This window comes from Hippoglossus hippoglossus, chromosome 9 (assembly GCF_009819705.1).
Source record: "Hippoglossus hippoglossus isolate fHipHip1 chromosome 9, fHipHip1.pri, whole genome shotgun sequence".
Classification (NCBI taxonomy): Eukaryota; Metazoa; Chordata; class Actinopteri; order Pleuronectiformes; family Pleuronectidae; genus Hippoglossus; species Hippoglossus hippoglossus.
In genome coordinates, this window is record NC_047159.1 from 10,691,690 (window position 1) to 10,716,133 (window position 24,444).

Consider the following 24,444-nt stretch of genomic DNA (forward strand, 5'->3'; position numbering starts at 1 on the left):
TTTGGAGAAGAAGTCAACCCACTAAACTTATTCCTATGTTTTATCGACAGAAAACAATGGTGATGAAAAATCAATTCTGTACATTAAACCAATCTTCTGAACTATTGTTATTCTAGTCAGGCTTCCTGAGTCTTCATCAAGTCAACTGCCTGAAAGATCATTTTTATTTATGTACAGTTCTTTACAGAAATAGAATATAATAGAAACACAGGCCTGCTTAATGTAATGTCCAGTCATCTTATATTTTAAAATCTGCACCTGCACAATTTGAGAAATGTGTTTTTCATCTCCACAATGTTATCCACTTGTATTAGCAAAATGCCAAGTAATAATTATTAGTCTTATACTCAGTTATTATTTTGTATATTTTGCATATGATTGAATAAATACAAAATCTAACTTCAGTGAACGTGATCACAGAAGGTTGGGGGAAGAGACAATTGTCTTCTTCACATTTCTGCTCATATTTGCAGAATGCTGACAATGTGATATTCGTACATTTGAAAGACTAAAAGCCAGTTTTTAGGATTAGAAATGCTGCCTTCTTGACAGGAAGGCGAAATAGAGAAGAGGATAAACAGAACAAATTCTACCAGCATTAGTTTGGGCATGATCTGAAGCTGCAGAGTTAGGACAAATATAGACAGTCCAGAGGATGGATCACCCCCCACCTGGTATAATTCAGTGGCCCAGTGAAAGCCTGCACCTTAAGGAGCAGACAGTGAAGTCAGAGAAGACGTAATGAGAGAGAGAGAGAGAGAGAGATTCAAGTACAGAATGAGATGACAGGAAAATAAATGAGAGGAGAGGAAATGAAATGAGAGGGAGGGCTGACAAGAGGTGGAAGAAGAGGGAGGAAAAGATGGATGGCATCTCAAACCAATGCAAATCTGTTTCTCACACTGTAATCGCTTTAGTTTGCGTAACCCCCCCCCCCCCCCCCCCACACACACACACACATATCCTTCTTCCCTCTGCTTGTTAAGCCTATAAGAAAATCTACTGTAGACGTGGTGATTCACTCACAGATTATTCTGTGATAGGATTGTTTGGTATTCATTCCCCTGCTGCACTGAGATTCGCTGGGTTGTGAGTTTGTGCGTGTGTGTCTCAGGGAATATGGACGACAAACCAGGGGCAGTTATTAAAAACGCAATAAAAGATAAAGAGAAATTAATTTCTCTCATTCCCAGAATTGAACACTGATTGATAAAAGCAATATTGAAGAGAAGTTTTGATTAAGTTCCCTTCCGACCAAAAACACATTTTGATGAGGAGATTGCCTACATTCAGTTCAATTTGATTTCTCTATTCTTTAAAGAGTTATAAGGATTACATGATCCACTGCTTTGAGACACGAAACACATCTCCACTTCTACTTCCCCCTTATGTAAGGACAGGCTTCAGCTTTAATGAAGAGGAGACGTTTAGTATGTTTGGACCATAACATTATGGGCGGGTTAAAAAAACAGATTTTCCTTACTAAGACGGTAAAGTGGCTCCAGGGGGTTAACAGCTGCCTGGGGAACTCTTATAATGGTTAGCGTATCTGTGATGAAAAAAAACATTTCATACTGAAAATGAGGTCTTAGTAATTATAAGGGAAATAATTGGCTGGTGTTCTTAATAGCGTCGAGACAATATTTACTGATTATTCAGTGGAAGAGTGAAGAAGCCACGATTGGCCTTGAGGGGCAGGATTACACCTCAGAACTTTCAAGTCATACAGCTGCTCTTTGTTTCTATAACCTGCTCTCTAATGTGCTGCAGTGTCTCGGAATGTGCGTCTATATTTAAGAGAACGGTGGGGACTTTGAATTGATTAACAAATTTGTAGATATGACCTGAAACAAAAATAGTTTTTGAGATTGACTTTTAAACAATACAGGTCCTGAGAAGAGGATTATAATGGAAAAGTAGGCATTCTAGAGCATAGGCAGCAATTGCATGGGTGCTACAGGGCTCCCACAGAGAATGCCAAGCACCCACGTTTGCCAGCATACAGCCTGAGTTAAGTTCACACTGCACTGTTACCATGAAACTTGGTGGAAGGGTGTGGTATGGGTCAGGGAAGAACTCATAAAATGTTGGCGCAGACAGAGATCAGGGGGCACATCCAGGATTTATTCTCTCACTTTCTTTTAATTGCGTCTTTTAACATTTCTCAGAGAATAATTCATGGATCTTGATCAGGCATGTTTAGGGAACTGATATTTATGTGTGTGTGCAATGTAGTGCTCATCCAAATACAAATTTAAATGTATCTTGTAAGCACTCTACTGAGTATCATTTGAGTTAGTAATTGTTTTGACCTATGAGTTACGGTTATGGATTTTGCATAAGCTTTATTTGAGGCATGGGGGTCAGTCATTGAATTGTTAAACGCCGCCACTGGCACGGACATAAATCGGTGTCTATGTTGTCGAGGATAGACAACAACTCAAGACTTAGGGTAAATTGTGTTCGCTGTTGTGTGGTTTGTGTGCTGAGAGGGCAGAGCTTCACTGCCAGTCACACAGGGCGCTCCCTTCAGACAGGAGGATTATGTGCCTGGTATTATAATTGAGTTAAGGACAGGATGTTGAAATAAGGATCATGTGAGACTGATGTGCTGATGGCTTTCATCAATCTACACTGCTCCTTCATCAGTTACATCATCGCGGCAGACGCCGCTCCTGCTGTTGCCAGCGGGAGCATTTGTCACAGATCCAGCGCCGATTTTTGATTCAAGAGAATGAAGAAAATTTATAGGGGATTTAAGAAGTTCATGGTGAAGTAAGTTAATGTCAGGTATTGCTCTTCGCCCACCAAGGAAACTATCCAGTTCACTGCATGTTCACTGTGACTCATATAACTTTCTCATTCTTTATTTCTCTCTACCATTGGTAGGTTCAAAATCAGGAGCAATCTGTCAAATGTGATTTACATCATCAGCGTTGAGGTGTTTCTTCAATATTGCTTTACTTGACCTTCGCAGTCCCACTCCCTCTTTTGACTTATTGTTCCGATTTGAACATTTTAACATGGGCATGACAAACTGCCTTTGGAAATTGGGTTTGATTGAAAAAAATACTCTTCAGTCTTTATCTTTTTTGACATTGTACCTATATCTGTCTACATGGATTTTTTTCTCATTCTCCATGACGTCTTGCCTGCCAGTGAGTATAAAGCTGTCCGCCTTCTTTGTGTTCTTCAGTTGGAGAGCTGTTTAAATTTCCCTTGCTGTGCAGCTTTGCCCCAAACTGAGATTTGGCCTGGTGGTGTCCTTTCCTGCAGAGAAGCAAGACCTTATCCCTGACAACACTCTTATGATTCACCAAACCTCTGCTTCTCCCCCCCCCCCCTGCTATAGAAGCAACAATATTAACACATGATGTTTTGGCTGCCTCAGCAACATTTTTCCTTTCCCTGCAGACACTCACCATTCTGTCCTCTACCGAGTTTATTATTCACCTCACTTAATCTCTTCCTTGTTCTGTAATCCTTGACCAATCTCTCTGCCCCTGAAACGCTCCTCTGCTTCCTCTCCACAGTTTCGGCCGAGGTTGTCTCCCCTCTTCTCTCCTCTCTCTGGGTCAGCTGTCGGTTCCTATTCACAGAGCCAAGGTGTGTTCAACACAGGACACAACCTTGGTGTCAGATAGCTCCGCTCTCTCACTCTCATTTCCTTTCAACTGATCCCTCCCTCAGTCTCTGCTGCCAGCTCAGTAGTGCTATGCTCATAACTAGGTCACGGGCAATTAGGTCTCCCCCCTTATCTTGCCTTCACATCCCTGATCCTGTCAATCCTTTCATCCATCCATCCGCTGTGTAGCCAAGATTAACCCAAGGACTGACGACCCACCTCATCTCCCTATTCCTCTTCTTTCCCCCCTCTGTCCTTTCATCACTCACATCATCTGTATTCATCCATCCGTACATCTGTACGACCTGACTTTAATAAAAACATTAGCTTGAAGGATTAAATATGGCTGCTTCTTTGTTTTTTCTCCAGCCCTCTTGCATTCTCCAAACATCTCTCCATCGGCCATGACATGCCAATTTAAGTTTCTACTGCAAATCAAGGTAATGTTGGATTATTGTTATGTCATTGCCCTGTCCGATTGTAATCTGTGATCGTGGTCTGACTTGGTCCAAACTTGAGGAATAACTTACAGAATTTACAAATGAATCATAAAATTGGAGAAAAAATAAATAATAAACTAGATAATTCAACATTTTAGGGAGTCTCTTGTATCTTTTGTTGTCTAATACTAAAACGCTACTTCTTTTAACCTTTCCTGAATAGCTAATTTGGCCCAGATTTAGCCCACATTGTCACACCACCACACTGTCAACCGGTACATATACCACGTGGAATGATGGTACGGCATGGGTCACTTTAAGTTTACATCCAGATCACACCTTGCGTAGAGCACCGTTTGTTTGTTAAAAAGGCTCACATTTGTTTTAGGATATTTGGGCCACATTTGCTATTTTACAAATAGGCAACTTTAGGCTCAGATACCTTTTATCCTTTTACCTTTGTGAGCTTGTGAATAGTTGCAGGGCTTCCTCTTATGCATGATTGATTCAGCGATTTGTGGTAGATGGAAGGTCACAAGCAAACATGCATGTACTGACCAGCTGACTGTAACCAACTAACCCAAACCCCACACCCTAAGACACTGACACTCCAATGTGGATTCAAAAAGGGACAATTCCTGTGTAATGCAGACAGGGCTGTCTCATACTTCACACTGTGGTACAGGATGGGGCTAGGGGCTGGCATCAGAGATTCATAATGTCGACTTCCTCAGCACTCCTCTATGTGTTTTCTTCTCAGATGCACTTACATTATTTCTGAAATAGGTGTGAAGCAGAATGGAAACTGTAAAGTGCACATATGATAACACTGATTTTCTTTCATCCTCCTTTTTTTTTAGCTCACTTTCTTTCATTCCCTCCGAGCCTGAGAGCTCTTACAGCACAACAACTCCAGGCTTCTTTAAATGATACTACACGGCACAACCTTATCACATCCATTCATCTACACAGCAGCAGCTTTTTCTTATAAATCTTTGTGCTTGCGCCCTTCACCGATGGTTTCGACGTGCGAGCGAGCGTATCGCGCCAGGAAACAGACTGAAAAATGATTTTAAACGATATAAATTACATATTTTATATGATATAAATGATCAAATATGCATCCCATACTTTGTATTCCCCTTCTGTTGTCCTGGAGTTTTAATTTTCCCAATTTTCCCAATCACATAATTAAATGTCCCCCTCTGCCCATCCACTACAGCCACACAAGCAGTCATATAGATAAAAAGAGAGAGAGGGGGGGTCTGAAGGCTTGCTTGGATAATACGTCATTTACCCCCGACACCATGGCATCTAAAGTTACACTTGTCACTTTTTCTGTTTTTCATATTATTCAAGTATTAAACAAATATCGGTATCGGTATCGGCTATCGGCTAGATTGTTGTTTTAAATATCGGTATCGGCCAAGAATTTCCATATCGGTGCATCCCTAGATAAAACTTCTCCTGACTTGTCTTAACAAAAGAGGAAGCAGACGAGTGGCTGCCGGGCCAGTGTTTGGTGTTACCCATACTATTTACACAACGGATTGGTGTATTTTGGCACCACAGTGGATTTCCCAATAGGGTTTGTGCGACAGCAGGTAAAAACGCTGTCTCCTATTCCTCTGCATTTCCATATTTGTTTGCTTCATTTATTTCTCTCCCCAAAAAAAACCCTCCCCCTTCCTTTCACTTCTCTATGATTTTTGATATCTCTCTTCAGTCTCATGTATACAGACACACACACAGCAGAAAATATCCACATACACTGCCACACTTAAGTTGATCCAAGGACACCAGAGGCAGTTTGTCAGCTTCAATTTCTGTCCAGTGTCCACTGTGCTGTGGTCACCAAGAATACAACTTGCTGGTCAGTGCATGCGTGTTGGCTGGTGATTGACAGAACCTTCCAGCCACAACAAATCGCTGACATCAATCAAGCACAAGAAGAAGCCCCGTAAGTACTCAAGTGTTCACAAGGGTAAAAGCCGTTGTTAGAAAGGTTAACAGAATTTTAATACTCCTGCCTCACTTCTGAGCAGAAGAGTATGAGAGATAAGACTTAGAGCTGAAAGGACCACTTCAACATTTTGGAAAATGTGCTTTTTTGGCGTCCGGCTGTGAGTTAAATGAGAAAATCAATATCAGTATAATCTCTGCAAGTTCAGTAGTGACATTGGTCCGTGACAAAGCCGGAGGAGAAACTGCTCACAGTTTGTGAAAACAGGAAAAAACACAGTGTATCTTGATGCCCATGAATCCACAGGCTGCATGTGAATAGAGCAAAAAATGTGGACAGGTTGATCAAATGTCCAACACGCGACGAACACAAAACAGGAAGAATACAAATATCTGCCATGCATGTAGAAGACACCGACAAAGATGTCAACTTGGAAAGACAATGAGATTCGAGAGCTTTTGGTGATGTGTTGTAATAGTCCACTCAGATTCTATCCCTCACCTTAATGTTTTGGACATTTCCCTGTTGTTGTGAACTTGTCTTACCTGCACAATCCCCTGCTGCATTCTTCGTATGTGAAAGTCAAAGCCCAGAAAAAGTCAGAAAACAATTTCTGGACATTTTGCAGAGTTCATGTCTGAAAACGGAATTGCAATAACTTGCTATCAAGTAGCTATTAGCCCCAATTGGCTAAGAGAACTGCATGTTGCATATTGTTTGATTTCATTTGTCTACATGTATTAATGTTTAATCCATTAAAGGCACCTTTAATGGAACTAGCAGTGACTCTGTAGCCTACTTCCACAGTCTGTGGTACACTAGTCTGCACATGCCCCTCATCATTTCTATGCTGAGACTCCCCTGCACAAGGAAACTGAATTAATACAGAGGTTCCAAATAAAACTTGAAAAATGAAAAACTAAGCTCTTGGGTTCTTGCACCCACAGGCCACTGTACAAATGATCGAACTCCCCATAGATGCTAGCAAGCACCACAGCTAATGTATGGGTTGCAGTGATATACAAGGACTTGTTCGTTTAATGGCTACATGCTGTCTCCAAAAGCCCTGGTTGTATTAAAGTGAACGGGAAACTGTGCTTGTCATTTCAAAGCCCATATTATTATATGGGGGCAATTTGTTCCATAAAAGTTATCTTTAATTGGCAGTTTCCCAAAAGTTAATTACTGGCTGTTTGGCTCTCATTTGCCCAACCACCACTCCACCTAGACTCTGCCCTGAATATTGATTTTTATGGCTCACAATAATTCACAAGAAGGCAGAGAACAAAATTAAAGTTTAAGGGTCAAGTCTTAAAATCTGGTATGATGAAAAACTGATGAAATACTTCATAAAAATGATTTTTAAATCTCCAGAATAACTAGTTTGCATGTTGGAGTTGGAAAAACAATTTAATAAACATGGAAAATGCGCAGAGGTAACAAATTGATGTATTTTTTCTTTCTAATTTGCTTTTTAAAATGCAGTTTCTGTCATCTATCACCAGATGATAGCATCAGGATAGACACAATAACAATCACAACAAATGCAAGTCATCTTATATAGGAGAGAAAATGGAAAATGTCAAGTCTGAATGAATCCAAAATTCTAACAATTATTACACACACACACACACACACACACACACACACACACACACACACACACACACACACACACACACACACACACACACACACACATCTATCAGCGGAAGGAATCTGTGAAACAGGACAAATCAATGATGTCCTCTCCTCTCTCCTTCTCTGCTCCTCAGGTTTGCCCTCCTGTTCCCCCCCCCACTTCCCTTTATCCATGCATCTTCTACTGTATCTCCCATTCTTCCACTTCCTGCCTCCTCAATCCTTTCCACAATCTGGCCTGGAGGTGGAGGAGACACGCTGAATCAAGATACATGCAAATCTACCTAATGGGATGGAAAATTGGAGGTATTTTTCTGCCACTATCTTTCCACCCTTCCCTCTTTGCATGTTTTCATGCTTTCTCTCTTCCTCTGATTTATTCCTTTTACTTTACCGCCTCTATAACTCACCACATATACATTCCTAAATTTCATATATCTGACTCACATAATGGCCAACTCTCTTTTAGTTCTTTTTTTCTTCGACGTGACTCATTGGGCACCTCCCCTCTAAGCTCCCTCTCTTTTCTTATCACCCTCTCTATCTCACACTTTGGGATTATATATTTTTACATAATTGTAATAATCAGTTCCAGTTCCTCATCTAATGTCCTTAAAATAACACTTGTTAATGTGGACTTAGAGACGCATCCTCGCTCTTTTGTTCCATGATCAGACAACGTGTGAGAAGATGTTTCACACTATCTGCATGCTCTCTGTAAATAATCTGAAATCATTAAAAACCTTATCGTGCTCATTTGTTAGCAACTGTAGCATAATTGATATTATCAGAAATGTTAGTCTGCCCTTCAGGTCTTATTTAGTATTTTAGCTCTGAGAAAGACTTAATGGATTTGAAACCCTGGTAATCAGCGTGGACACTTTCATTGTAAACAGCTATTTGTGTATAAAGCACCTGGTAAAACTATTTGTCCAATCTAATTTTACATTGTGTATAATTTGTTGCCAGGACTTGGATTGTATCAGAATATATTTTTGGTATGGATAGCAACACGGCTGGTAATGTGTGTTGGCTGCTAGTCCATCACTTTGGTCTAGACTGAAATATCTAAACAAATCTTTCTAAATAGCCATGAAATTCGAGGTAGATGAAGGAGACCACAGGACCGAGGGACGGACCACCATTGTTACCATAGTGTGTCTTATGAAACATTTTTTTAGTTTAGTTGTATAGAAATGTTATTACTGGGAGACATGGTTGCTGTTGTGTTGAGTCCACATTCAACATTAGTTTTTGGTTCCGATCTAGTAAAAGCCAATGCACATATTTCAGACACGGCTGTTTTCAAAAGTTGATACCTGCTGAGTCCTGCAGTACTAATACACTGTTTGTGGATGGAAGTAACATCTGAGCCAATAGCTGCAACAGGATATTAGTCTGTGAGCCAATAACAGATGAGGGTTTTAAAAAACAGGTATCGTTTTGTGCCGGAGAAAGAGGTTTTCTCTCCAATATGCCCCAACAACTATAATATCAATGAAAGGCTCTGGATCATTATGTGACACAAACCATAAGAATGAAAATATATATATAAAAAAATAACAAGTTACAAAAAAGATTTATCTCCTTTCTTCGACTAAAATTTGCATAGCGTTTTTTCCAGAGGAGAAAAACTACCAATTTTACCAACCAGCTTAATAAGCTGCATGTGTCTGTGGAAAATAGGTTTTTCATGTCATATTTAATGCAAAGGGACATAATGTCATTGTGTGTCACTATGGCTGAGCAATATGAAAGAAACAGTCAATAATAAACTCTGTTTTCTAATATGTCTGCTTGCATGTGTGTTTGTTTGGTCGGGATTACGGGAAACCCAGTGTTTCTCTGCTATACTGACAGTTAAGTAGAAAGACATTAATTGGCATGCAAAGCCCAAAGCATTCCCAAACATGGCAGAGGATTTATGCAAATGTCTGTGTGTGTGTGAGTGTGTGTGCGTGTGCGTACAAGAGCTTGCACGAGTTCCCAATTGAACTGCAGCTATTAAGTGTGTTTGAGCTGGTGGACACATTAAGCCGTCATGTTGAAAAAAAAAAAAAAAGTGTTTCAATCGCTCAGAAGATGTAATGGAAGGAGATGTTTCTTGCATGATGACAGGGCTGCGAGGGGGCTTCCAAGGTCCTGTGACTCTGTGAAGTCACTTAACATAATTTACCACGTATGTCAGACGAGACTGGGGATGCTAATTGAAGGTGACCTCAATTTAAGAACACTGCAGTTTGCAGGCCATTGATTCTTGCAAAGAGAGGAGTGTTTCTGTCTCTCGACCAAAGGATGGAGAGTATGTGCTTGTGTGAGAGAGAGGAGAGAGCACGAGCATGTGTGGGAGTGTAATGGTGTGACTTTATTAGGACCTGTGCCGTCGTTTCTATCTCTTGATCTAGAGGGACTAGGTCATCTATCTCCATTCTATCTCTCTCTCTCTCTCTAAAGCTCTTCTACCTGTTTCATTTTACCCTCTTCACATGTAGCCCCCTCGCCGACGAATCACTCTTTCTCCTTTTACTCATCGCCTTCCCCTTCCCCCCATCCCCCCATCCCGTGCTCCTTTTATTTCCTGCTTAGCCACAACCCTTTTCTTTATTGTGCCGGCTCTAAAGTATAAATCTGATGCCGCTTTTCCTCTCTGTAGTCATTAAAGATGTTGCAGATAGCTAACGAAGCAATTACACATGGCAGGTTTGTCGCCTCTATATAAGAGAGCAGCGGAGCCTGGCATGCCTGTAGATGTGGAGAGAGATAGAGAGAGATATAGGCTCCCGTGTAAGAAGGTAATGGAGCAGAAAGCCAATTCTACCACAGTGCAGCAGTAATAATTATGACTGATCTCAGGTGTCTGCTATTATCATTATCGCTAGACAACTGTATGCATATGTGTTAAGTATGATGGGGATAAATGGCATGACAAGGAGGATTGAAAAAGGCGACGGCCGATTTGGGAGAGGTGGGTGGTAGGATGGAGGGAGGGAAAAAAGAGGAGAAAGATGACGAGGAAAGGGAGTTGGGGAGAAAGAGAGTGGTCCTCTGAATGATAACTTAATTAAAGTAAGACGGGAAAACAACCAAAAAAAAAGAAAACTGGACCGTGTGCCTTTCATTAATGAGACTCGCAGCAGGGATTAGAGAGAAGGCTCATGGAGGAGGGAACAGAGATCTCAGGTTAAGTGGTATTCTCAACAGAATGAAGAGTTAGATCTCCTCTCCTAGCGTTGATTAAACCCATAATAATCAACTCTGCTCCTCAAAATTAGATTCGTACAACTTTTTCCCATGAAAGAAAATCCCTTAGTGGCCTTAGAACGGTTTGGATATAACTCTAAACCTTTGCATCGATTTGTATTTGCGGATCTTTGACCGTGCAAATTACCAGCACCTCTACCTCCAGCCACCACTCAGCCGCTCTCCTGCAGCTCCCGGCTCATCAAAGACACAAACCTCTGCTTGTTTCCTGTTTCCTGTACACGACACAATGTCAGTGGTGTCATGGGAGTAATTCAGACATACTTGTTCAAACTGGAAGCAAACCAGTACTGGGTAGCCCACAAAACTCAATGTACCAAAATGTATTTTATGTGCTGCTCTCTGTCGTATGGCGCGATCACCATCTCTGAGTTAGCTGCCTTGACTTAGATTGCAAGACACCAATAACCACTTGTAATGCTACAGTGAAATGAGGGGCATAGAGGTATGCTATAGTTATGTGATTGTCGAGGAAGGGTTCCCGAGGCATTTGATGTACCCCCCACTGTCTGAATCCTTTTCATGGCGTCTTATATCATATATACACACAATGTAGACATGTTCACAAGATTACATTTTCACGGTAAGGGGGCTTTGATAGCATAATCGGTGGCATATGCATATACTGTAAATGGTGTGAGACACACATAATTTATATGTCAGTATCACAGTGGTTTGGCTCTTTGGGGCCCGTTGTCCATAATTCAGAAATCTATAATGCAGACACTGAATGGCTCTCCTATATAAAAGATGAGGGTGCACCCATTATCCATAATTTTTACATGACACATCGGCGTCGTGAAAGAATGCGGGTACAAGAGAAATACATTTGACTTCATATGGTATGAAAGTTAATGCACATGGCGTAGGGATGAGATACATATATACACACACATACAGAGAGAGAGAGAGAGAGAGAGAGAGAGAGAGAGAGAGAGAGAGAGAGAGAGAGAGGATCTATAATTTATTCAGCAAAACAACCAATGTTAAATTAATTTGTTTGAAGAGTTGGGCGTCTCTTCGAGGAAAGGTCAGCATCAGGTGGAACCTCAGTGTCCATAACCATTAAACCACTAATTTACCACAGAGTAAAGGATAAATAATAGAGCAAATGTTGCTCTGAGAAAGGTTTGCAAATGCGAAGGATCAAATATTTAGTAGATAAGCCTTCTACTGTATCATGAGACCACAGGGAATGTCAAATACTGTCTAACATACAGGCAGAGGGGACAGCTGGGAAGATAGATGGCAAATGCTAATGCACAAAATATGTAAAAAAAAAATATATATAAATCCTATAGGCAGTGCAACATACAGCGAGGGCTCCATAAGCTACCTCCTGTTAGAGTAGAGACATCCCTGTGTAAATCATCTACGATAAGGAATAAATAGACCAGCCTTACCCAGGCCTCTGCTCCCCTATGAGCTTAACTTTGGTCTTGTCCACTCTGCAGCTGGGGGCCTCACATCCATCTTTCCCAATCTTCACTTCCTCACACCCGGGCCACACTGGATGCTTGAGCTGCGCCTGTGCATCGCTAAACATCTTGCTTTTCACTTTGGTCTCCATGTTATCAGGTAAGAGGAGCCCCCATGCCACATGAGCCGCGTGTCTGTGTGCCGTTTGCGGTTCACAGCAACATAGGCAAGAAAAAAATATCTTTCTCCACAGTTTCAATGTCTATCTGTCAAATACGTGATAAATATAAATATACAACAACTCCTGTACCTTTTTCAAAGTAAAAGCACTGTTTTTATTGTGTAATGTTTGCAGGACCAGAAGATGCAAGGCTTCATACAGTTGAGTTCTGGTATTTAGTGACTTTAATTTGAGAAAATACAGTAGTCGTACCAGCGACGCAGCCATCATGTGTGTCCCAGGCTTTATTTTAACCCCTCCTTCCAATTATCTTTCTATCAACCTACTGCACCTTAAATCAAGGTACACTTTCTTGAGATTTAATTAAAATAAAACTGCTCTCAACATTATTAACAAATCTAAAATGTGAAACAGAGCAACTTGAGAATTAGCTTAGGCTCCTTCTGAGAGCTTCCTTCACCCAGTGGCTGTGATTTAGCAAATCCACTGCATCGCAAGATCAAATGCTGCACCCCCACCCCACTCTTTTCAGCCATGTTATTAAATTAAAGTTATTGCTGCTGCTGATTGCTTAATGTAGCTAACTGTGATTGCAAGCTGATTCATAGTTAATCTTATTACTATTTCTATGACACACCAAGCCTGAACAAACAATTTACTATCTGTTTAGCATGTAGGTAGATGTGTCCAGGTAAGCCTCAACAAGAATATTCTTTATTTTATGAAATATAAACTGAATGCACAGATTTCTGACTATTTTCAGATCAACTCTTTCTTCATCCTACCAGACTGCTCGGAACATATTGTGTTTAATGGACGGAAGAAGCCCTACAATCATCTGGATTCATTATATTACAGAGCCATCTTCACTGCAGCAGTGATTCCTGCACTGAAATTAACTTGAGAAGTATTGTCACTGACGCCGTCATTACATAAGGGAAGACGTTAACCTGGGGTGAGAGAGACAGGGTTACCTTTCATAATCATCAATTTACATCAAGGTCTTTTTGCACCTTGAACCTGTCTTTGAAGGTTCATGCTGTGGATGAGAACTGAGGAAATCATTTTACATACAGGTCGTCCCTGTCCATCGCAATGAAAAGGAAAAGCTTTGAATTTACACTGTACCAGACGGGATGCTTGAACAGCCTTAGATGGTTGCCATTTAATTTTTCTCCTCGTATCCCTGGGTTTTAATTTCGCTTTAGCATTTCACTATGAGCACATTCAAACACACTCTGGGTCAAACGGGTGGATTTCTCTGGCTTTCATTCTTGACCGTGGGGTGGTCAGAGCCTGATTATTCCATATTAACCTTATTTGATATTAACCTTTTCTACAACTTGACATGCTGCATGTCGGCCATGCTTTTATTGCAGGTTAGGTTAGATGCTCTGCGTGAACACCGTTTTTCGAGGGCTCCACATCACTTGCAGAGGCTACAAAAAGAAAGTTAATAGTCCAGGCAGTCTGAGAGGAATCTAAGCCTCTCTTTAGTCATTTGATGCCTTGTATAAATTTTATTGAATCCCAACGACAGGCCAACAAATGCTTAGAGTGTTCGGGGAGACGGTGGCAGGAATATTGTATAACAAGTGCCTTAATTCCCTCAGAAGTAATTATGCTCTGTGATTAGGGAATTGTGCCTTAATGTAATTATGCTGTGCTTTAAAGATTAATTTTGTCTGTGATGGCACGCTGTGTTATGTTGTTGTCTCACCACATTATACATAATCACAGCTCACTATCTCAACTGTTATCTGCAAAGAGTTCCCTCTGGTGTGGAGGATAGACACCGTGTTTTTGTGCATGGGTGTGTGGGGGGGTATTTGTGCATGAACATGCCACACCTGTGCACACAGATGATTTTCTGTCCAACTGAATTTCACGAGGGATTATGTACTGCAAGTCTGGGTCTAATATGTCAACTCCCATCTACTTGTTTGCATGATTCACTAAAACTGAAGGGTCAGTGCCACTCAGGTCTTTTCTTCAGTCCAACGCATCAGGACTGTTAAATGGTGAGGAAAAAGCAATCTATGATTTACTTTTTTCAAAAATATATTTATATGCGTATATACAAATAGATTTATGGTAAAGGGTCTATATTTATATCATGCCTTTCTGGTATCATTGACCACTCAATGTGCTTTAGTTTGTTATTCACACACACACACACACACAGTGCATCTATGTGCAGCACTTTCTCACTCCGTCCATCAGAATTTTGTAGGGAAACCCCAAATCTGTTGATTGTTACATTTTAGTTTAGCTCATATGTTGCTCTATGAAGTACAAAGAAACTGAATAAGCAGCATTACATACGTCCTTACATTTTTTCACTGGAACATATAAAGGTAAAGAGTCATAGCAGAAACACAATGTAGGCCATTATATTGTATCAATATACGTCAAAGCACATTAGGTGAAGGTGGTTACAGCTACTGGTGGCCTCTCTCTGTCTCTCTCTAAATGATGATAACGTTTCTGTCCGATGCATCATCTCCTGATTCCTGCTTGTTGTATTTTTTCTGATTGATTTGCCCGTAGTCGAAGGGCCACTAGGAAACGTCAAAGAACTCTCAAAAGGTCTGTCCACCACTGCATGTTCCCATCGCCAAACACTGCTTCAAAATCCTTCTAATCAATCCCACTATCATCAAGTTTCCTGTAACGGGTGAGATGATTCTGCATCCTACTGATGCACACAAAAACAATAACCAAACAATGATGCTTGAGCTGCTTCTGTGCAGTTGTGATGTCACTTTCATAAGCTGCAGCAGAGCAGTTCTATACTCGTCTATACAGTAGTTACAGCCACAAGGAAAGAAATACCTGCATAAGAATGAGATGCAAATAAATGTAGAGAGCAGGTGCACTGAAGCTCCCTGGTAAATGTAGAAATTATGTAAATCCACTCTATGTGTTAGAGCAGGAATGATTCCCCCCCCCCTCGCCCACAGTAGAACACCACACAGGGGTTCTGTTTTAAGTACTTACCCTACTGACTCCTCTTCCCCGTTCTTCTCCATAATTCGTCCCCAGGATTTCAAAGAAGATGTTGGGGTTCGAGCCGTTGTCATTGAACTCCAGGAAACTTGTGAGGCCGCTCACACCGAACTGCAAGGACAAGATGATTTTATTTACAACTTATATTGTTGTTCGGTAAAATTGATCATTGAATAGCCGTGGTCCTCATCAGATAATCACAGCTAGAATCACCTCATCAAGCTGCAAAATGTTAACAAAATCATGGTTATCCTTGTTAAGATCAGAGGACACCTCACAGAGAAACAGACATTTTTAATCTGTCAGGTACTTTATAAGTAAAATCTATTTATCTTTAAAAAATATAGGAAAATATGTCTGATTTTGTATGCGTGCACATACTTGCATGGTTGTATTTTTCTGTGTACAAGACATTTTCCACTAGGAGAATATATTGTCCTGAGTGTCAAACACATACACAAACTCGTGCACAGATGTGGTGCTAGTCCCCAACCTTTGCCCTTCCTCCCAGCAGTGTGACCTGTCAGTAAAAGTGACACTGCAGCTGCTTCAGGGAAGGAGAAAGGTGTTATTCCCCTTAATATGATTCATACCACGTGTGCATGTTTGTGTGTGTGTGTGTGAGATTGTGCCTTTTATGGGAGGTGATTTGGGCTATGATGCATGTACACACGCACATGTGCCTAATCAAATAGACACTTGCACATGCACTGACAATCTATATAATTATTAGTATAGTGTGTTCAGCATCATGACACATTCGTTTCCACACAATATTATAAATAATGTTCAGAAAAGGTTGTTATCATTGGTTAAGTAACTTAAAGAGAACAAAATAGTAACAACAGCAGAATAATTCCAAATGAAAAAAAAATTCGGTAAACAATCATTTTACTAGTATCATCATTAAATAAGAAGTTAGAAGTTTTAATTTAGAATATGCCAAATAGGTTCTTAAAAAACATACATGTAATTGAAAGTGTGTGACCACAGGTTTTACTAAGTGCGTGTAGCCAAATTATTTAAACAATAAAGTAATAGACTACAGTCAGTTCAACGCAAAACAAATCAACAGCACCGCAGAATGCAATCTTCCAAAAATAACTAAATCGAATCAACACCTTTTTAGAATAGTTTTAATAAAACCAGAAAACACTTGCAGGACGGTTGTATTAGGCAACATTAGTTTTAACTAGGTGTAACAATAAACTGCCGGATGAGGGCAAATATATGACATGGCTCATAAATGCTGTTAATATGCTATTTGGCTAATTAATCGAATCTGACACATAAGTATATTATTACCGTATTTAATAGTTTTATTCCCCTAGGAGGACCACAGACCCACACACTAAAGCGCATGTTTATTTGCTTACTTGAAAGCCGGGTAAGGTTGAAACCTGCTTGGATACTGTTCATTGCTTTTTATAATTATTCAGTTAATTAATGTAGACAGCTCAGTATAGGCAACAACAATTATCTTTATTTTAATGGAACCTGGTGTAAATGTCATTTAGCCTGAAAACATGATTGAAAGGCAGAGAAACGAATAAAGAAACAAGACTTGAAGGTACCTTTTGGCATTTGAAAGCTCCTTACAAATAAAAAATAAAGGTGAACGAACCTGTGTCTTACAAAAACAGCTGTATTTATCCTTAAGAGTAAAGCTTAGACTTTGAAACAGCCCCATGGCTCCTGGCTGGGGGGTGTCGGTTTGCTTCACAGGACTTACTGTGTATAAAAAACAATCAATGGAATTTTTTAATAAATCCTAAAACTGCTTGAATCACTGATACTTAAGAAGTGGATTATGCAGCTAATGACAGGGCGGGGATATGCAGTTTCACCTGGTGCATTTCATTACCCACTATATGAACCTGTTTGTGGACGACATCAACAGAGCTCCACATAAACCGCTGCAAATTGGTATCTATAATGGCACCAGATACCAAATCACAGATTCAAAACACAGACACACAGCAAAGCACATGGCGGATACACTGCAAAACGGAACTGATGCCAGAGTGTTCGAACTCAACTCCGTTACTGCTTTGGGCTCTTGAACGCAGCTCTGTCGAGACATCAGGGTTAGTTAGACAGCCTGGGCTGACTGATGAAAGCTCCACACCCCAGACAGATCTCAAGGTGAATTGCAGAGATAGATATGAAAGCCACTGCGCTGTATTTCTTATTGTCTGACGCTAATCCTTAAATTAACATTTCACTTGGCTTCATCATTCAGTCGACTTGCCATCCCTGGAGTAGTTTTATTTTTGTCTTTATTGATATCAAAACAGAGGGCATTGATCCAATTGGGTTAAACAGTGATCAAAGTGTTGCCAAACCCCAACGTGAACTCAAGGTGAGATGCAGAGATTCAGGAAATCGCAGCCGCGGGATGAAAACCATTATCTCCCACAAGTCAACTGTGCAGCAACTGAGGGGAACTTGCTAATTGATGCACGTGTTCCTTTAAAGGTACGCAATCAGTTGAAACCAATAGCACTAAGGTCATAAAGTTACCGAGCACAGATCGGAACGTAGAAACTATCTCTTGAAATAACGAACAGAATCCCATTTCCATGGGAAGTGGACGGTAAAGAGCCTTCTCCATGTTCCTCTTCATCCCTGGAGATGATTTGTGTTATCGCAAGAGATGCCAATGTGTAAATGAATTTAGCAGGGATCGCATCTTGCTGTTTTGACGACAGTGTCTCAGCCAAAACAACAATAGTACCTGGTCTCAAAAACTTCATATAATGAGCACATTTTATTGAAATGCAAATACATGCTCAATAAATGAGGTGCAAAATAATGCATTTTCCCCAAATGCTAAAAGAAACACATGACAAACATGTATAAATAGGAAGAAATTGAATATTGTGCTCATATGTTGTTGTTGGGACTGGGGATGGACATATGCTGTTGCTTTCAACTGTGACAAATAAAACCTGCGCTCCAAGCACCCAAAATAGTTTTCTGCTGCGAGTCAAGACTTGTGTTTTTGGCAGATTTATTCAAAATACTCTTTTAGAATAACTCTTTTCTTTTTTTTTTTAAAAACAAAGTATTTATGAGCTATTTTTAAACTGGCAAGGACGCGGCGACAACATCGCACAGCAGTGGAGCGCCGCAGGAGATGGATGAAACAGATGGCAAGGTCCACAAACTGAGATTAGATATAGGTGACTTTGGGTCACAAAGATATCAACAACATTTCAAATAGAAATCCGGAAATGGAGAAGGTTTCACTGGTGATTATATAGTGCAAATCGCCTTTTCACTGGAAAACACTGAATAAATACAGAAGTGATTAGTGAGTGATTAGTGAATCTTGTCTCAGTCATTTTCTTCTCAGACCAAAAGAAAATTATATAAACTGACTCTTATTTACACATTTCAATCTAAACCCAGTATCTGGTGTGAGAAGCAGGATCAGTCTGGTTCACGTCTTCATCCAGACTTTGTGAATCAGGATGAAACCAGTTTCAGTGACTAAGTTTGTTTTTCTGTTTTCTGACTTTCATTATTTTAAATTTCTGTTCTGTTGAATTTCCAGTGCTTGTTAAGATGATTAACGTGTGTGTATCAACTTACTATTCATAAAAAGATTTTATCCTTCATGCTGTTTCTACTTATATTTAAAAGCGTGTACACTACTGTAAACAACAGTATCCTGGAATGATTATTTCTGATTATTTCTTTAAAACCATATAAATATTAGGATAGTAATATATGAAATCATGGAAACTAATTACGTTGTTGGTTAAGTTTTATATTATACAAGTTTTTTTATCCCAGCGTTTTTTTGTTAGTTTAAGGTTATTGTGGAAGATAATTAATAAAGGTCTTTCTAAATTTGTATTTTAATTTATCCACTGTCTTTCCTCTGTTCTACTCACTGTTTTGGATGAAAATGCCATTTTGCTAATTATTAGACTCTTGCACAAAACCCATAATCTATAACATGTACCATCATATCATATCATATCATTCAACATGTATCCCTGTTATTGTGAAGCTCATTAATTTATTTATATACTTATCATATTGTGTACTATAGGGAATGTATATACTGTATATATATCTTTAAATTGAATTTGTGAGCTTGCAGTTAATATGTGAGAAGTACATGGTAGCTTGACAGTTAAGTGGTTAAGATGTGAGAACCCTGCTGTTAGGAAACACGGCATGATGCCAACATTTTTGTCGGTGTGTTAAAGCCTCAGACGCTAACTATTTAGAAAGCTAGTAGGCACGTAGCCTAATACGAAATGCAGAGGCTTTTTAAAGGATGGGAGTTCATGTGGATTCTATTGTGAACATGACCCCATTTGAAGGCAGCATATTCGCGAGAGCTTTCAAGTATGCTTGAAAGCATTCTTAGATGAATACCTCCCCTCCAGACCTGCAGGATAAGGTATGTGCTTTGCTTCTCTTCCCTCACTTTCCTACCTTTTTAACAGTATCCAGCATGCTCTTGCCTCCCTGCCAAGGTTTGGAGGTCTTCCTGATGCAGCTCAGACTGGCCATGCTGTGCCACTTCCTATCCTCCAGTTTTCTGTGAAAGGTGTTGGCCAGCAGCAACACGGAATCATAGATGTAGCGGTTGGAGATCTACAGAGGAAGAGAAGACAGATAGAAAAAGGGGGGGAACATTATAACAACAACAACACAATAAGTACAAAACATATACTTTTGCTGAGGATGATAATAGAGGTATATATCTCCCAATGCAGAAACCTGAAACAAAAAAATGGCACAATTAGAAGGTCTTTCAAATGTTGAAATGTATTCTTTGGGAGTTAGTTTAGGTATTTTCCTTCGGTAATGGAGCCGGGGAAGATGGATCGACTTGCATTAACTTGTTGATCTATTTTGCACTTAGGGAAATAAAGAAAACCAACAATATTTGCAGCTTCTCTCTTTCTCTTTGGGTTTGAATCACTTTAAACCAACATGTTTTGCACCTGTAGCACATTACATTAGTACTTCAGCTCCCCTGTGGCTCACAGTGGACTCATTTTCATATGAAACCTTTGCACAAATACACACAAAAGAAAAGCTTACAGGATGACATGGATTAAAACGTATTGTGGGATCTTGGCACCACAGAAGGAGTCAGAGAGGGAGAGGAGTTCATTTAGTCCTTGATAGATTGCTGTGCGATGCACCGAGCCTCTTCTCTCCATGTTAATGAGAATATAATAAACAGACTACAACAGGCATGATTCAATGCACACACATGAACGCACACGCGGATGATGTATACCCGCTCACATTAACACACTTACCAACACAATAATATAGAATCACAAGCCATTAGCTCAGTAACAGAGCACCTCATATATCAAAAAGAAGACACACGCACAGCACACAGGGGGAGAGAGAGATAACGTTGCCCTGAATTAGGTCAATAAATTATAGTTATAATAACAACTAAATTAAAGGTTTTTCTCTATGTTTGCTCTGAAAACAAACTTTTATATTGAATTCATCCCAACTCAGCTCAAAAACTGTTATTTATTAAAAATGTATTTAAAACCCTGACATATAAAAGAGGATGAAAAGTAAGATGGCTGCTTCATTACAATAAAAAAGTCCATCTACAGTGAAGTCTTTGGTCTAAAATACTGCTGTTTTACAGTATTTTCAAAGGTACGTACATATTACAGTTTTGGTTAGAGAAGAGTGAGTAAATAAATCGGTGCGAACAGTGTTATTAGAAAATCCAATATTTGAAAGGGGGAATTATTCTTAGCGAGATAGTCTTTGGCAAATTACTGTCACCAATCATAGACTCAAAATGTGAAACATCAAAATATTTGCTTCATGGGTGTGTTTCTTTGCAAATATAATTTAACCTTATTTTAAAAAAGAAAGAGCAGCAGTTTTCCTTGTTTGGTCGACAACTTTCCCTCCAGAGCGATATTTTTACAACTATGCTATGATCCTTGTCAAACAATTAACTGACAGTAAAACTAATTTATCTTACATCCAACTTCTCTGACTTCACTGTGAACTACCTAGGCTTTTCGCAGCTTTGTCTCCGTCTTTCACTTGTTGTCTTTTGTCTGACCATCACTCTTTCTCTCTGCTTATTGCTTTTTCCCTGAAATGTTTAAGTGAGACTACTTCTGCTGTTTGGGGATCTTGAATGATCAGTGGCTTCTGCTCTTCAGGCGAGCGTTATGTGCTCGTGTGTGTGTGCGTGCTCGTGTGGTCAGCCCGAGCAGATGTGCTTCAGTGCAGTGTGAAATTGGGCTTCTGGGCCACTCTCTGACCGCTGAGCTGAGCCGTCTCTCTCTCTCTCTCTCTCTCTCTCTCTTCTCTCTTCTCTCTTCTCTCCTCCCTCCTCCTCCCCCCCCAAATCTGTCGCTTCCTCCCTCCCTCTCTCAAATTCACCCGCACACACAGGATGTCAAAATAAACGCGTGTGAAGCGTGTTCCAACTGTGCAGCCACGATATTACTCTCACTCTCTTTGCCAAATAAACACATTGTCCTTGACTATAATGAGTAATAATAAACAGTCAAAACACACACACACACACCAAATTATGTATAATTGTGTATATATATCTATTCAATGAATATCTTAGAAGGACTGGATTTTTGATAATACCTTTGTATACTTGAGAAGCACTTAATTCACATCAGGACACACAAAGCAAAATTAATATTAATATTATTTACATTATTCAATGTTTCAGGGCCTCCTGTGCTTCCAGGAGTTAACGTGTTTGCATCACAAAGGCACCATATTTTACAACCATAGGCTTCCATCAACTTTTACCATAAAAATATTCGTGAATTAAGCTTATATTTACCATTTTAGGCCTTTAAAAAAATAGATATTGTTACTTTATTTAATTAAAAAGAATAAACATGAAATATGAAAGACCATCCTCTCTTACATCCATGCGCTGATTACAGTGGGTGAGAGTCCCAGGACTTGAAAGGGCGATATCCACATAAACATTAAGAGCACGTCTCTGTTTTCAATGCATTTCCAACTTTCATCAAATGTGTTCCCCCGGGGTCTTGTGCATCCACATAAATCAACAGCACATTAATTCAATTTCATATTTTTGTCTTGACAAATAAATAAGAGTGTGTTCCCGTTCCTCCGCTCCGTTTGATGGCAGCTTGATGACTCACATACACACAAAACGGGATAATAATTGCATACATATTGCCACCCTGGGGGACATATTAAAACAACAAAACTACTAAGTAAAGGAAATGTGAAAGAAGAGGGAGGGGAAAAATAGCTGTCACTGTGTTTTCCAGGACTGTGCTATAAGATGAATTGTGTGGTCTGAGATAAACACACACAAGGTTGTGAGCTGACTTTTTACCAAAATGATTAATGTTCCAGGTAAAAAAAAAAACGCCTCACAGGCATAAAGGACAACGTCAAATCAGCAAGCCGGGTGAACAGGGAGGCTTTTGGAGCAGGAGACATGTTGAAATGTCACACGAAAAAAACACTGGGAGCTGCGTTCAGACATGGAACAGCCGAGAGGGTTTTGAGTACATACAATAAGTAGTTTCGGGATTTTGTTCTTTGAAAAAAATGGAGAACAAACTCAAAGAATTGTGTTTAAATTACATTACAATTATGAGAATTTCAGAATACCTTTGCATGTACAATGTATAACTCAGGGATATATGTACATATACCTCAGAATACGTGTCAAGCTATATATTGATGGAGTTGGACATATGCTGCACTTAGTGGACTTAGACAATCTAGTATGATTCAATACACCAGCTTTATAATGTTTACTATGTTCCATGTTTGGCGACATTATCAGAAATGCGTTTATCACTGAGGTTATAGTTGTTGATGGTGTCGTATTAAACTACTCTTCCTTATGTCCATACTTTACATGCATATTATAAATACCTGTCGATGTAATGCAACAACACAGCCACTTACTGTGACCTCAATGTTAACACATACAGTATGATTTCATTAACACCTCTATAACAATGTGGATAAACGGCTGTAATGGATTGCGTTATCTAACAAAAGTGAAAAGTGGTTATTTCAGTGTATGTGTGTGATATCACCATGTTTCTTGTTCTCAAAGTCATTTGCTGCACTTTGTTGTGCTGCTGTTTCTTATTTGGGAAACAAAGCTGCCCTGTAACACAGTTGGTCCTTATTGACTTTATTCACTGGTGCTTCAACCCCATTTCTCGATGTCTTGCTCTTTGATAGTGTGAATTTAGACTAAGGTTAGTTTTCGATCACTGCAGGTAATTAAACTGCAAGAGGGCAAAGCGTTAAAGAGCAGGGCAGCAACAGCTTTGGGGAGCTGGCTGTGATGATACAGGCTGAAGCTTCCCGATCTATAAGTTTAAGCGAAATACCCTGTTGTCACTCTAGAATGATCAGAATACACATATGTTTTGTGTCATTTTTCTGTAGAGTTGAAATGAACACAACCAGGATCAGAGGTAGACAGACTGTAAAGCAGAAATTTGTTGATTTAATTTTTGTGTGACATTAGTTCCTTAAATTGAGTCAAGGAGGTTATGTTTTCACCCGTCAGTTGGTTTGTTTGTTTGTGAGAAAGATTATAGAATAACTATTGGACGAATTAGTATGAAACTTGGGCTAAGGAAAAACCCATTTCATTTTGGTGTGTGTGTTTTTTTTTATGTGCTTTCTTTAGCATTGTGAGATTTCACTTGATTTATCAGAGTAATTCCAGGATCTTGATGAAAATAATCCAAAATGTTTAGGGGACTGATATTTATGAGTCTGTGCAATTTGGTGCAGATCGAGATAAATATCTGCAGTGTTGAGCAAAGGTATGCTCTATAGTTAGTGCTTTACTAGATCCGTTATGTTCCACCTACTTACCTCTGTCAGTTTTTACGTCCTTCTTTCT

General features: G+C 39.7%; 1 protein-coding gene across 4 annotated transcripts in view; it reads right to left on the reverse strand.

Annotated features, from left to right (window-relative positions):
* grid2 (glutamate receptor, ionotropic, delta 2) overlaps positions 1-24,444 on the reverse strand; it is a 442,863-nt gene that overhangs the window by 113,602 nt on the left and 304,817 nt on the right. For all 4 annotated transcript variants that reach the window (XM_034595238.1, XM_034595241.1, XM_034595239.1 and 1 more), the window contains 2 exons: positions 19,995-20,156; positions 15,531-15,650 (listed from right to left, as the gene is read on the reverse strand). In XM_034595238.1, coding sequence (XP_034451129.1) covers positions 15,531-15,650; positions 19,995-20,156 — 282 coding nt within the window. The remainder of the gene's footprint in view (positions 1-15,530; positions 15,651-19,994; positions 20,157-24,444) is intronic.